Source organism: Neoarius graeffei, chromosome 14 (assembly GCF_027579695.1).
Source record: "Neoarius graeffei isolate fNeoGra1 chromosome 14, fNeoGra1.pri, whole genome shotgun sequence".
NCBI lineage: Eukaryota > Metazoa > Chordata > Actinopteri > Siluriformes > Ariidae > Neoarius > Neoarius graeffei.
Genome location: NC_083582.1, coordinates 26,674,008 through 26,690,448, shown reverse-complemented (window position 1 = coordinate 26,690,448; position 16,441 = coordinate 26,674,008). Strand labels below are relative to the sequence as shown.

The following is a 16,441-nucleotide window of genomic DNA, read 5'->3' as shown; positions in this document are numbered from 1 at the left end:
TGTGGAAGTGTTGGTTTTACCATGAACACACACTTAATACCATTTATCAAGCACTAATACATATGTGCATATTACTCTACAGAGTGTTGGTATGTGTTACAAAGTATGTTTATTCTTGAGTCAAGGATTTTCAAAAAATTTTTTATATCTTTTAGTAGATCTAGTTTGGACATGGGTGGCATGGTGGTGTAGTGGTTAGCACTGTCGCCTCACAGCAAGAAGGTCCTGGATTTGAGCCCAGTGGCAGGCAAGGGCCTTTCTGTTGTTCTACCTGTGTCTGTGTGGGTTTCCTCCAGGTGCTCTGGCTTCCCCCACTGTCCAAAGACATGCAGGTTAGGCTAATTGGTGGCTCTAAATTGACTGTAGGTGTGAATGTGAGTGTGAATGATTGTCTCTATATGTTAGCCCTGTGATGACCTGGCAACTTCTCAAAGGTGTACCCCGCCTCTCGCCCATAGTCAGCTGGGATAGGCTCCAGCTTCAGAGGCTCCAAGTTGGGAAATTGCAAAGACGGAGATTCTCCCTCTCTGTGAGTAGCTCGGAGGGAGACAAGTTTGAGCGCCATAGGTGCGAAGGCGAGTTTTATATATATAATATGTGTGTGTGTGTGTGTGTGTGTAATGATTCACCACATTTCGTGTCAATTAAATCTTATTAATAGTAACAGATCTAGATAAATCCGGTGACTACAGACCAAACTTTAATATGCCTAAAGTCAATGTTAATGTCAATAATGACTATTATAAATTGCCAATGGTAGACCCTCTGATGATAATGTTCTTCTAATAATATTCTATTTCTAAGTTAGTAAAAAAGTCAGACAAGTTTGTTAGAATCTAACGTCTGGTCTGGTGATCTAACCTTGTCAGATATAGGGTCGTCTTGCTGCTGTCCAAAATAGTCCGCCATTCGTCCCTGGCGACCATTGCGACGGGCGATCTGAACTTTATCTTGGTGATTTTCTGATATTTTTTTCTTCGTAGTTTGACTTTCGCCATTTCCACCAACGGAACTTCGTTTCATTATCTCATTCAACAGAACATAAAGTTAAAGACGATAAATGCAGACGAAATGCAGACGCAAAAAAACAAACAAAATGGTTGAGTGTCACAGGTTTTCACGTTCTCTCGCGCGTATCATTAATAGCGCCATCTGTATGCTTTATCGGTAACTGCTAAGACATTGGGTGGCTCAGTGTGACCTCGTGGCACACCGAATTCCGCTCGATTCATATGCGCACTTGATCTGCGCGCACATGCCTCCGGCATTCACTCCAATCCCCCCATTACACCAATCGGTGTACCACAGGGTACATGCTTGAGTCCACCCATACAGTGTCAGACACACGAAAAGCGGAAAGTCAACTATTAATTTTTGTCAACATAAATGTATTGAGTTCAGGGCTGTAGCCAGCATTTTAAAATCACTGAGGTCTGTGATGCGCGCGCAAAGCATGCGCTGAAAAATTTGCAACATATTTAAATAAGAGGGGTAAATTACACGTCACACAAGAGATCTATTCCTGAAATTACTTTTAATGGTGTTTGAACTGAATATCATCAGTTTTGAAAACAAAAAATCATGTATGTGGCAAGAGTAAGAATAATTTAAGCTTGTTTAATGGTTTGATCTGGCCCAAGCAATGAGGACAAAACTGCGCTGCTTCGAAAATGTAAATTTAACAGCTTCATGAAAGTGCGCTGATGGTTACCATGAAAAAAATGTGTCTACTGCACTGCATCCCTCCCCTGAGTCATGCACTCATTCATTTTTGTGTTCTTGGTCTCAGAGCCACGCGCACGAAACAGACACAGAACACAGAATCAACATTTAACATAATTAACAATGCACTTTTTACGGAGACATTTTAATGTTATTCTTTTTTTTTTTATCCAGTTGAATATTTACGTAGAGTACAAACATATTTTCAGCTCTTAAAAATGACCGAGGTCCGGACCGAGGTGGCCTTATAGCTGGCTATGGCCATGATCAAGTTACAGTGCCTTGCAAAAGTATTCATACCCCTTGAACTTTTTCACATTTTTCCACCTTACAACCATGAACTTAAAAGTTTTTTATTGAGATTTCATCTGAAAAATGTGATGTGCATTAGTATTCAGCCCCCCTGCATCAATACTTTGTAGAGCCACCTTTTGCTGCAATTACAGCTGCAAGTCTTTTGTGGTATGTCTCTACCAGCTTTGCACATCTAGACACTGAAATTTTTGCCCATTCTTCTTTACAAAATAGCTCAAGCTCAGCCAGATTGGATGGAGAGCATCTGTGAACAGCAATTTTCAAGTCTTGCCACAGGTGCTCAGTGAGATTTAGGTCTGGACTTTGACTGGGTCATTCTAACACATGAATATTCTTTGATCTAAACCATTCCATTGTAGCTCTGGCTGTATGTTTAGGGTCATTGTCTTGCTGGAAGGTGAATCCCCTTCCCAGTCTCAAGTCTTTTGCAGCCTCCAACAGGTTTTCTTCCAGGATTGCCCTGTATTTAGCTCCATCCATCTTCCCATCAACTCTGACCAGCTTCCCTGTCCCTACTGAAGAAAAGCATCCCCATAACATTATGCTGCCACCACCATGTTTCACAGTGGGGATGGTGTGTGCAGGGTGATGAGCAGTGTTAGTTTTCCGCCACACATAGCGCTTTGCATTTAGGCCAAAAAGTTCAACTTTGGTCTCATCTGACCAAAGCACCTTCTTCCACATGTTTGCTGTGTCCCCTACATGGCTTCTTATGCCTGTCTTTCAACAATGGCTTTCTTCTTGCCACTCTTCCAAAAAGGCCAGATTTGTGGAGTGTATGACTTATAGTTGTCCTGTGCACAGATTCTCCCACCTGAGCTGTGGATTTCTGCAGCTCCTCCAGAGTGATCATGGGCCTCTTGGCTGCTTCTCTGACCAGTGCTCTCTTTGCTCGCTCTGTCAGTTTAGGTGGACGGCCATGTCTTGGTAGGTTTGCAGTTGTGCCATACTTTTTCCATTTTTGAATGATGGATTGAACAGTGCTTCTTGAGATGTTCAGAGCTTGGGATTTTTTTTATAACCTAACCCTGCTTTAAACTTCTCCAGAACTTTATCCCTGACCTGTCTGGTGAGTTCTTTGGTCTTCATGATGCTGTTTGTTCTTCAGTGTTCTCTAACAAACCACTGAGGCCTTCACAGAACAAGTGTATTTATGCTGAGAGTAAATTACAAACAGTAAGACTCTAACTAATTAGATGACTTCTGAAGGCAATTGATTGCACTGGATTGTATTTAGAGGTATCAGAGGACAGGGGGCTGAATACTAATGCACACCACATTTTTCACATTTTTATTTGTTTAAATTTTTGAAGACCATTTATCATTTTCGTTTCACTTCACAATTATGTGTTACTCTGTGTTGGTCTATCACATAAAATCTCGATAAAAAACTTTTAAGTTTGTGGTTGTAAGGTGGAAAAATGTGAAAAAGTTCAAGGGGTATGAATACTTTTTCAAGGCACTGTATATATTTTTTTAACTAATCATGTGTAGTAAGGGTGGGCGGGAGATTTTTATGTTGTCAGCGCAGGGCTCGAAATTCATTTTTTTTCACCAGCCAGCCGGACTAGTTACCTTCCAAAGTAACTAGCCAAACAGAAAATCAACTAGCCAAAATTTGTTCATGTATGAATTTTACTTCTGTCAAAAATAACGCAAAAGAGAGTAGTTACCATTGTTCATGACTAATGTGCATTTATTTCAAGACCCGAGTATTTTGATATTGTTGTTAAATACATAAATGAGAACAACACAGAGCACCATAATATAATATCAACAAATAATAATATATTGGAAAACTTGGCAACTTGGTGTATGAGTATTGAAACCAAATATACTTACTATCATGACTATAGCACCCAAAATATGTCTAACATGCTTTCTGTATTTAACCATTTATGAGAGAGAAAGCATTAGGAGCTTCATACTGACTAGGAATCAACTTGAAAAAAATTAATTATTCCATAAAAATCGTATCGCAGCCAAGGCCTACCCTGCTCCCATGTTTGCTTATAAGTCCTTTGTCATTTCTCCTCTTCAGACCGAGGTCGCTTTGTCCCCGTCTCTGGCGGTTTCTATACACCTTTCAGAAAATTCCACATTGCAACGTAGCTTTGGCAGATGTAGATGTAAACAACAAAAAAATGCGTGTTTAAATGGGCAATAATGTGGCCACATCTATTGAATTTGATAACATGATGTGGCAGCAGGGGCGTGGCCAAGCGTCGGTCTGTGAATGGAGGGCAGAGTCAGGGAAGATAAGTGGTGGAATCATTGCACCTGATGGGGATTAACCTGTGTTTGTGTCTTCCCCAGTGACCGCGCCCTTTAAAAGGAGAGGAGAGCAGAGAAAGGGAGCTCTCCCCAACCAGAACGTGTGTGTGTGTGTGTGTGTGTGTGTGTGTGTGTGTGTGTGTGTGTGTGTGTGCGCATGTGCGCGGCTGGGAAGTGATAAAAGGCTGAAAAGCTAGCGATAAATAGTTCATTGAGAACTCAGTTCTGGCCTGCTGTGCTTCTGTGCTCCACCCACCTGGTCCAATACTGCACGTGATTACCGCGATATTCAACGAGATGCATTATATGCATGCGCAGTAGTGAAAAAAACGACAGCCTGACTCGTACACGATATGATTCGGAATTCTTCGGTATTTTCCGTCCTGCCGATAAACACATCGATTAACACAGACACGGCACACGCTTAATATGTGGCGGCTTTAGTTGGCGGTGTGTCTGAATCTTCACTTCATATATATTTTTTATTTTCAACAAGCCAGCCGGGCTGGCTAGTGACAGGAATTACCCGCCAAATGACAAATTAAGTCGCCTCGGGCGACCGGACCACCGCAAATTTTGAGCCCTGCAGCGGGAGGTTGGGAGGATTTTCTAAATGTTCCCTAAAGCGGGAGATCTCCTGCCCACGGTGGCAGAGTTGGAGCCTCTGCAGCTTGCCTGTGACCCTGTACAGGATAAGCAGCAACAGATAATGGATGGTTAGTTTGGGCATTTTTCCTCTTCATTACTGTTTTACTCGCATGAAAATTTTTGTTGGACTATGACCAAAACCAAGTGACCTTGGACACACTCTTTGATCTCTTTCAGGATGAGAATGCCAGAATCTGTAACTGTGAATAAAAAGACTCATAAATTTAATCGTACATCAGAGGTTTGTTGAAGCTGTCCATGACCGTGGTATATCCATTTTAAAATGTTTGCTGTAGTTTGTAAAGCTCTTGGCAAACGAAGTCAACTTTGCAGCAAAAACACTCTTTCTCCTGTTCCAAGCCAAAGAAAATAATGGTCATTGAGAGTAAGTGTGTGTCGTGAAACATGTGGGAAACAGTACAGCACTGCAGTCACCTGATTTTATCCATACTCAAGAATCCCACTACCAACTTCCTATTATATGCTTGAGGTTTTACAATCAAGTTGCTAGATAAAGAGAGGATTTTATTTTCTTTTAGCTTGGAAACCAATTTGAGATTTTGAAGTTAACTTCAGAATGACAATGTAGCATTTTAATATTTAAAGCTGTTTTGATTGCTGTGTTTTTCAGATATGTGATCAAACATCTAAGCATTTGATAGCTTGTATATATGATAAACAACATAACAGCTAAAGCAAAGCTGTAAAGATGCAGGCCCATATGTCATTGCTTTAGGCTCTGTTATAAATTCAGTAGACAAGAATAAGTAAGTAATTACACATGCTGTTTTCACAATCCACGATGAGGTACAGTGGTGCTTGAAAGTTTGTGAACCCTTTAGAATTTTCTATATTTCTGCATAAATATGACCTAAAACATCATCAGATTTTCACACAAGTCCTAAAAGTAAATAAAGAGAACCCAGTTAAACAAATGAGACAAAAATATTATACTTGGTCATTTATTTATTGAGGAAAATGATCCAATATTACATATCTGTGAGTGGCAAAAGTATGTGAACCTTTGCTTTCAGTATCTGGTGTGACCCCCTTGTGCAGCAATAACTGCAACTAAACGTTTGCGGTAACTGTTGATCAGTCCTGCACACCGGCTTGGAGGAATTTTAGCCCATTCCTCCGTACAGAACAGCTTCAACTCTGGGATGTTGGTGGGTTTCCTCACATGAACTGCTCGCTTCAGGTCCTTCCACAACATTTCCATTGGATTAAGGTCAGGACTTTGACTTGGCCATTCCAAAACATTCACTTTATTCTTCTTTAACCATTCTTTGGTAGAACGACTTGTGTGCTTAGGGTCATTGTCTTGCTGCATGACCCACCTTCTCTTGAGATTCAGTTCATGGACAGATGTCCTGACATTTTCCTTTCGAATTTGCTGGTATAATTCAGAATTCATTGTTCCATCAATGATGGCAAGCTGTCCTGGCCCAGATGCAGTAAAACAGGCCCAAACCATAATACTACCACCACCATGTTTCACAGATGGGATAAGGTGGTTCTGCTGGAATGCAGTGTTTTCCTTTCTCCAAACATAACGCTTATCATTTAAACCAAAAAGTTCTATTTTTGTCTCATCTGTCCACAAAACATTTTTCCAACAGCCTTCTGGCTTGTCCACGTGATCTTTTGCAAACTGCAGATTAGCAGCAATGTTCTTTTTGGAGAGCAGCGGCTTTCTCCTTGCAACTCTGCCATGCACACCATTGTTGTTCAGTGTTCTCCTGATGGTGGACTCATGAACATTAACATTAGCCAATGTGAGAGAGGTCTTCAGTTGCTTAGAAGTTACCCTGGGGTCCTTTGTGACCTTGCCAACTATTACACGCCTTGCTCTTGGAGTGATCTTTGTTGGTCGACCACTCCTAGGGAGGGTAACAATGGTCTTGAATTTCCTCCATTTGTACACAATCTGTTTGACTGTGGATTGGTGGAGTCCAAACTCTTTAGAGATGGTTTTGTAAACTTTTCCAGCCTGAGGAGCATCAACAACGCTTTTTCTGAGGTTCTCAGAAATCTCCTTTGCTCGTGCCATGATACACTTCCACAAACATGTGTTGTGAAGATCAGACTTTGATAGATCCCTGTTCTTTAAATAAAACAGGGTGCCCACTCACTCCTGATTGTCATCTCACTGATTGAAAACACCCGACTCTAATTTCACCTTCAAATTAACTGCTAATCCTAGAGGTTCACATACTTTTGCCACTCACTGATATGTAATATTGGATCATTTTCCTCAAGAAATAAATTTTCTCATTTGTTTAACTGGGTCCTCTTTATCTACTTTTAGGACTTGTATGAAAATCTGATGATGTTTTAGGTCATATTTATGCAGAAACATAGAAAATTCTAAAGGGTTCACAAACTTTCAAGCACCACTGTAGTATGATATAAAGTTGATTATTTTGTCCCAAAGTGTTTTATTCCTTTAACATGGTCCAGATAATTTATGTTCATTTTAGGGATGATGTAGAACTTCCAGTAGCACTTCTAACTCACCCACAGTCAACCTTTTCTTTACACTTTCATGACATTCAGATATTCAATGTGAATAAGTATTGTGGGTGAATGAAGGGTCTAATAAAATCCTTTGGAACTTTCAAATATTTTTATTCATGTTCTCTCTCACTGTCTCACAGGTTTGAGGAGTACAAGGCAGTGCAGATGCTGGTGGCTTTGCTGTCAGATCAGCCCGAAGAGGTGTTGGTCAATGTGGTGGGGGCTCTCGGAGAGTGCGCCCAAAGATCAATCAACCGTACCACCATCCGAAAGAGCGGTGGCATCCCGCCCATGGTCAGCCTGCTCACTGGAACCAACCAGGCTCTGCTAGTCAATGTCACCAGAGCTGTGGGAGCCTGCGCCATGGATCCAGAGAACATGGCGTAAGTCCTCACAGGAGTCAAGCTTCTTGAAAGTAGCTCATACTGGGAACCATCACAATTCACTGTAACAGGTTCTTCATTATGATGTACATTCCAGAATCTCGGTTTAGCTCTGACTCTGGGGCCCATGAGTGATTTTTTTTTTAATCCACAAAGTAAAATTTCACTTTGTTACTTTTGAAATTTCATAAATGTGACTGTTTCAAAAAGGATTATTCCAAGCACATAATGTTCCAAGTTGGAAAAATGTCTTTGGACCAAAAGTACTCAGTCATGATTTTAAACTCTCGCTGCTGATTGTCTCTCTCCATCTTGGTAAAAAGGGAAGGGTACAGGACCATTCTACTTCAACATGACCTCTCCTGTGATATAGTATATCCAATCATTTTCTAACCACAGCCCAGAGTAGATTTTAAGTCAAGCATTTTCTGACAGTAGCATACAGTCTTACATTGCTGGCAGCAACAACTGTCCAACAAGCCTTTAAAATGATTCCTCTACCCTTGGCTTGGTTAGGGCTTAGAGGAAACTACAATGTTGCTCTGGATGAAATATGCTTTTGCCACCAATTTCGTACTGTAAGTCAAGTTCTGCTCTTTCTTGGATTTAAATTGGTCTTTGAACAATGCTTTAGCAGTGTACAGTGCAGAATATTGTAATATGTCTCTGATGTGGGTGGAGTACAGAAGCAAAGCAGGTGAGAGATGATGTTCACACTTATTTCCTTAATGCTTTTCAACTTTAATGTTTGTTCTACACACACACACACACACACACACACACACACACACAGTTGTGTTCTGGTCTGGGAGCTCCCTTCTCTCTGCTCTCTCCCTATGTTCCACCATCACTGCAACAAACACACCCCCACACACATTAATTGACAACAGGTGTAATGACTTGGCCATCTCCTTCCCTGACCCCACCCTCCATTCACAAACTGACACTTGGCCACGCCCCTGCTGCCACATACCCCCACCGCCCAACTCAGGCCAGGGAGCCGTCTGGCCTGCAGCAGCCCCCCCCGACGGAACACGAAGTCCACCACTACCATCTGCACTCCTGGCCTATGGACCACCTTGAATTTAAACAGCTGGATGGTGAGATACAGTACCAACGGGTGATCCGTGCATTGGCATCCTTCATGCAGTTGAACCACTGGAGGGGTGCATGGTCCGCACAGAGGGTGAAAGGGCTCCCCAGCAGGCAGTATCGGAGGGCAAGGACCGCCCACTTGATGGCCAGGCACTCCTTCTCAATTGTGCTGTACTTACTTTCACGCATCGAGAGCTTGCGGCTGATGTACAGCACGGGACGCTCCTCACCCTCCACCTTCTGGGAAAAAACAGCCCCCAGCCCTCTGTCCAATGCATCCATCTGTAAAATGAAAGGGAGAGAGAAGTCAGGGGAGTGTAGAAGTGGCCCCCACATAGTGCAGGTTTTACCCTAGTGAAAGCCTGTTGGTACTGCTACATTCACTGGACCAGATCTGGTGCTCCATTTTTAGTCAGATCAGTCAGCAGGCTGGTGACATCTGAATAATTAGGTATGAACCTACGATAGTAGCCAGCCAGCCCCAGGAACTGTCTCACCCCCTTTTTGGTCTTGGGCCTCGGGCAGGCCGCAATTGCTGCAGTCTTGTCAATTTGGGGATGCACCTGCCCATGACCCAAGTGGAAACCCAGATACCATACTTCCATCTGCCCAATCGCATACTTTTTCAGGTTAGCTGTGAGACCCGCACATCTCAGTGACTCAAGGACAGCCCTAAGGTGTTCCAGGTGCTGCAGCCAATTATTGCTATAAATGATGACGTCGTCGAGGTAAGCTGCCGCATGGGTGGCGTGAGGGCAGAGGATCTTATCCATGAGCCGCTGGAATATAGCGGGAGCCCCACATAACCCAAAAGGAAGTGTGAGAAATTGGTGTAATCCAAACGGCGTGGAAAAGGCTGTTTTCTCTCAGGATAGAGGAGTCAAGGGGATCTGCCAAAATCCCTTTGTTAAATCCAGTGTCGAATAAAAGCGAGCAGCACCTAACCGATTGAGCAACTTGTCAGTGCAAGGCGTTGGGTATGCATCAAATTTAGACACTGCATTGACTTTTCAAAAATTCCTTTTGCAACTTGGCAACCTCCATGAGTTGGGCCAGTGAGAGGTGGTCTCCACAAAGGACCAGAGCAGTTTGAGAGGTTACTTTCTTTACCTCTGGTCCCAGCTCCGCTTTCTCCGGAACTACCAATGCCAACACCACGGGGACCCCCTAATTCCAACGTTTTAACAGATTGAGGTGGTAGATTTGCAGTGCCCACCCCTATCCGTTTGCCTCACCTCATAGTCGACGTCCCTGACTCGCCATGTGACCTTGAAAGGCCCTTGCCACTTGGTGATTAATTTGGAGCTCAACATGGACAATAATATGAGTACCTTGTTTCCCAGTGTGAACTCTCTAAGGCGCATACCCCTGTCATACAGCCAGACTTGATGTTCTTGTGCCTGCCACAAATTCTCCTGGGTTAAGTGCATGAGGGTGTGGAGTTTTGCATGCAGATTGAGAACGTACTGAATTTTGTTTTTAATGGGTAAAGGTCCCACCTCCCAATTCTCATAGCACGTACAAAATGCCATGCGGCTTACGCCCATATGTGACCCCTCACTGAATCCAGGGACACATGTCGGCTGAAACGAATCCGAGATAATCGCAAAAGAAGCATTTTTTTTCGAAATTTGTGATTTTTCTTTTTTTCCATCATGTGCAAGTTGAGATCTTGAAGAATGCAGTCAGTATTTCAGATAATAGATTGTTTTGTTGGAAAAGCATACATTTTTTGTTGCAAATTGTCTCGTTTTTGTCAGGACTGTAGCCTGCTGGGGGGTGTGGGTAAATTACCATATGGGCCATTCACATGATGATTTAGTCTTTTTTTTTTTTTCCCCGAATCAGCTGTATGATCTGAGTTGAGCGCATGGCTACTTAACCTGCATATAGGCGTGTAATTTCACTATGGAATGAGTTACTAAACAGAGCGCAGAGGAGCCGACACACCGCGAAGCAAACAGACACACGGTATTTACATCGGAGATAACACATTTCTAGCAAAAAAAACGCAACCTCGTTTTCCAGATTGAATGGAATACTTGAATGATCGGATGATACACGGACCATTCTAGGACTACATTCCATCGGAGGCATTGGTGTGTGCAAGGTGCCGTTTCTCTTTCTGATGGGGTAAGTTTATTAATCTAAGGCTGTGTGGTTAATTTTGCATGTAACGGAGAGTGTTGTGGTTTGGTTAAGCCTAGGTCACAACCGGACGTACGATTTTTTGGCCGTGTGATTTTTGGCGTTTCCCAAATCGCTGCGGGTTTTTTTGTTCACGGAGAAAGACGCGCATTGGCCGTAAGTTTGTCTTGCAACCTGAAAAAAACCGTAAGCGCCCGTAGAGTTTGTTTGACATGACAAAGAACCTCTGTGGCCGGTCTGCGGCTCGAAAATCAGCACATCACACGCGCACTCTCGTGCTTTTCACACGCGCACTCTCGTGCATTTCATGCGCGCTCTCCGTGTCTTTCTTGCGTTTTTTGCATGTAGACTGGCTGTAGGAGCACATACGGCAGGTTGTGACCGAGGCTTTACATGAAACTAGTGTTGTGTTAGTTGTGTCATCATTGTGCTATCTTTCTTTCTTACAGTGTGAGTAATTTTTCAACCACAAAGCGTTAAAGTATACTTTAGGACTTATTTTTGTACTTCATAATTGTGTTGGGCATACTTTGCATGGAAGGAAAACTGACGTGGTGATCTTTGTTTACATGAAAGTAGTATCGTGCTAGCTCGTAGGGGGTAGAGCTTTCCTTAATGTCATGCAGATGAGCACCATTATGTGCCCGCCCTACACCCAGAGTAGCTGAGATGGAAAACTTTGAGGGCGATTTTCTCCCTTTTCTGTTTTAAGAAGTATACACTTTCAAAAGGCCACACATTCTTCAAATATTGTCAGATCTCCACATGGAAGGCATCATTGGAAAGCTTAGAAACTGTACTTTCTGAATCTGTCAATAACTCAAAATGCCCCCGGGCAGACATGTGTCCCTGGATTCTGTGATCTGCCACATATAATAACTCAAATGGTGAAAAATCCAGTGGAGGCTTGCGAGACCTCACGTACTGCAAATAACAGGGGCTTGAGCCATTTATCTCAATTACATGCATCTTCACTTACAAATTTCTGAATTAAATTTGAGTGTCTGATTGAATCGTTCCACTAAGCCATCTGTTTGTGGGTGATAGGCACTGGTGCGGATAGATTTAATTCCCGATAACCTATACAGTTCGCGCAGTGTGTGTAACATAAATGTAGTGCCTTGGTCCATCAGAATTTCTTTCCCTACCCGGGAGATAACACGGAAGAGTGCTTTTGCCATACTGTGCCACTTAGAGGCACCACTTCCAGATATCGCGTTGCATAGTCCACCAGAACTAAAATAAAGTGATTTCCTCGTGCTGACCGATCTAATGGCCCAACAAGATCCATACCAATTCTCTCAAAGGGGGTATCGATTAGAGGGAGAGGGCCCAAAGGTGCTTTTGGAGTGGCCATGCGATTTAATAATTGGCAATTGTGGCATGCTGCACACCACTGATGAATGTCCCCGTGAATCCCTGACCAATAGAACCAGGCCATTATTCGGGCTAGTGTTTTATCTTGCCCTAAGTATCTGGCCATGGGATTAAAGTGAGCCCCATGGAATACGAGTTCCCTATGGCTCTTTGGGACTAACAACTGTGTTATCTGTTCACTGATTTGAGTGTCTTGCATCACTCGATACAGCCTATCCTTGATAAAAGCAAAATATGGGAAGGAGGGTGTCGCATTTGGCTGGAGTGTTTGACCATCGATTACTCTCACTTGGTCTAATGCATGATGCAGAGTCTTGTCTTGTGACTGCTCTAATGGGAAATCCTCAAGGGAATTCCAGAGAGAGAGAAGGGGAGAGCAGCTCCTTACTCCTTGTATCATTCTGACGTGGGGCTGACAGAGACGGGTCTGTGACAGCTTCCCCAGTCAGTTTCACACTGGGGTCTCCCCATGACATACTAATGCAGGACCCATCCCTTACTATGTGTTCCATCAGTCCTTTGAACCCTGGCCAATCAGTCCCCAAAATCAGCAAGTGGGTGAAACAAGGATTAACTGCTGCCTTTATTCTATGCTTTTCTCCCTGAAATAGAATGCGGACGGACACTAATAGGTAGTTGTGAACATCCCTGTGTGCGCACACAACCTTCACCACTTGTGCTCTCCCCAATGCCTCACCTTGCACCAGGCTTAGGTGGTTGAGGTCTGATTACAGACGGAATCCACCAATGCATCATATGTATCCCCTTGCACACTTACTGGTCTACGATATGCTCCGGCCTGACTGGGGGCGGGCTCTGGCGTGATGGGAAGCCGAACCACTGCTCCCACCTCCATCATGGAGCATTGACTCTGTAAATGTCCCGGCTCCCTGCAGCGCCAGCACACTGGCCCAGGCTTCCCCTCTGCACTGGTGTTATGGGTGTCACTCACCTGAGGGGGAGAAGACAGACATGGAAGGGGAAGATGGGAGGACACCACAGGTGTGACGGGCCGACTGGGGAGGGAGCCAGCCCACACCTCCGCAGTGGGAGAACAGGGTGGGGAAGGGAAGAACAGAGAAAAAGAGATGAGGTGACACATCCGCCTGCCATAGGAACCACCGCCAGATGATTCTCTGCCAATTTGATGGCTTGTTCCAGTGACACTGGGCAATGACACTGGACTGACTTTGCCATTCCTTCTGGAAGTCACGCAATGAACTGTTCCAGTGTCACCAGGTCGATGATTCTCTCAGCTTCGCGGTCGTCCGCCTTCAACCACCGCCAGCCGGTGTCCCGGTGCTGTTAGCTGAATGCAAACAGCCAGCTGACCTCCTCCAATTTCAGAGTCCAAAAGCACTGATGAGGTTGTTCCGGGGAGTGTCCGACGTGCTGCAGGATGGCTTGCTTCAAGTCAGTGTATACGAGCTGGCTGTCAGTGGGGAGCTGCAGCGTGGTGAGCTGCGCCTTGCCAGTCAATAGCAGAAGTATGCGTGCTGCACACTGCTCAACCAGTCACCCCACACTTCGGCCGCTTGCTCAAAGAGTGCTAGAAAGGCTTCCAGATCATCATGCGGGCCCATCTTTGTGAGGGTGACATGGGGAGGGTCCACTGCGGTGGCAGTCAAGGACCCTGCTGACGCGAGCAGGTGCCAGAATGCCTGGCGGTCTTCCTGCTGGATCAGCATCAAGGCTTCGAAGTGTTGTTCTTGCTCCTTTTGGAGGGCGACCAGTGCTTGATGCTGGTTCTGCTGAGAGGTAGCGAGGGCATGGATGAGATCTTTGAACGGCGAGGACTCCATGTGGTGGTTCCCTTCCATACTCCTGGGTTTCAGCACCACTGTAATATGTCCCTGATGTGGGTGGAGTACAGAAGCACGGCAGGTGAGAGATGATGTTCACACACACACACACACACACACACACACACACACACACACACACACACTTATTTCCTTAATGCGTTTCAACTTTAATGTTTCTTCTAGACACACACACACACACACACACACACACACACACACACAGTTGTGTTCTGGTCTGGGAGCTCCCTTCTCTCTGCCTCCTTTTTTCTCACCTTCCCTGACCATTCACAAACTGATGCTTGGCCATGCCCCCGCTGCCACAAATATCACTATTTTGCATCAATTCAAATAACTCCACTGTGGTAGCAAATTTGTGTTTTTAGGTGTCTATGGCTATAAAACCTTTCATAACTGTTGGATGAACAAATACCATAATCAAGCCAGGTGACTTTTGGCCCTTTTCCACTACCCTTTTTCAGCTCACTTCAGCTCACTTCAGCCCGACACGACTCGCGTTTCGACTACCAAAAAACAGCACGACTCAGCTCGCTTCAGCCCTGCTTAGCCCCTAAAACTCGCACGGTTTTGGAGTGGGGCTGAAGCGAGCCAAGCCGTGCCGAGTGAGGCTGGGGGCGTGAGCAGACACTCCCCTGTGCACTGATTGGTGAGGAGGCGTGTCCTCACATGCCCACACACGCCCCGCGAGCACGCTGGGATCTGTAAACACCGTAAACCCGGAAGGAGAAGAATTATGAATTACGAGAATTATGAAGCCTTATGCGCCTCGCCTCATCTATACGCTCTTGCCAGTATCTGTTGGCGTTGTCGGCAACAACAAGCCACAGCACCAAGACCAGCAACACTAACGACTCCATGTCCTCCATGTTTATTGTTTACTATTCGGGTCGTGAGACTACCACTTAAAAGCTCACTGATGTCACTGTTTGCGCTGCTTAACGACATCACGTGACGTCCACCCACTTTCGCTAACTCCACCCAATGTGTCCACCCACTTCCAGCCAGCACGGTTCAGCGCGGTTGTAGTCGAAATGCAACTCCAACAGCCCCGCTCAGCTCGACTCAGCACGGCACGGCTCAGCCCGACTCAGCCGCGTTTGTAGTGGAAAAGCGGCATTAGTTGTTTCAACTGTATACAGCTGGTACCAAGTGAGACAACACCAGACTCCACAGGACGACAAAGTGCACATGTGCAAACATCACAAGACAGTACAATAATTACTAAAATAGGGCAATAGTTAAAAGTTTTAAAAAAATGTTAAACTGAAATGGTTAAAGTATACTGTCCCAGTATGAATAAAGCAATGAGATGCATTTCTGTTTTCACAAAATGAGGTGAGACCCTCTAGCTGAATAAACTCCTGATAAGTCATCTGCTAGAGTTGGTTGTAGGCCAGTCTGTTGTCCAGGAACTGCCACTCCTTCCACCACCTTCCCCCCCCCAAAAAAAATCCCTCTCCCCTTCCCCTGTCTTCTGCATGAGAATGGATCAGCTGTTGCTGATTGGCTGGACTATTGTTGTGTGGCTCAATCTGAGCCACTGTTTTGTTTTCCATTTAAAGAGCCAGGGCTGTATGTAAACACCCACAGACCAGACAGCTAGCAGACTGTGAGGAGATACTTACTGAATTTTTCAGTGTATTGGTTTAGAATTGATGACTGCACCTTTCATAACACTGCTTTTACACACTTGTATCCATCCTCATACAGTTGCACTTTACCACAAAGTGCTGTACTCCCTCAAACACACCAAATCTTTCTCTCACCCTCAGGATTATTGATCGTCTGGATGGAGTGCGTCTGCTCTGGTCCTTGCTGAAGAACCCAAACCCTGTGGTCCAGGCCAGTGCTGCTTGGGCAATCTGTCCTTGTATAGAGAATGCAAAGGTACAGTTATGTCAAGTGTGTTTTACTGTCAATACACAGTTATTATCTAATACTATCTAAAATTTTTATAGTAGCTGCATATCAAGGGTAAAAGAAATCCGCATTTTAATGCTCCACATTTCTGTTGCTAAAACTCAAATATAGCAAGTTTGCACAAATACATAATTGTTTTGTTAGATAAGCGACACACAAACAGGCTAATCTGTGAACAATCTAAATATGCATGTAGATTCTACATCTGTTGTTTTT

The 16,441-nt window shown here is 44.3% G+C and overlaps 1 protein-coding gene across 1 annotated transcript in view; it reads left to right on the top strand.

The window, feature by feature from the left end:
• The window catches only part of LOC132897517 (outer dynein arm-docking complex subunit 2-like), a 68,372-nt gene that overhangs the window by 29,664 nt on the left and 22,267 nt on the right, over positions 1-16,441 (top strand). The window contains exons 6-7 of the mRNA XM_060938782.1: positions 7,620-7,862; positions 16,078-16,192. Of these exons, the coding sequence (XP_060794765.1) occupies positions 7,620-7,862; positions 16,078-16,192 (358 nt within the window). The remainder of the gene's footprint in view (positions 1-7,619; positions 7,863-16,077; positions 16,193-16,441) is intronic.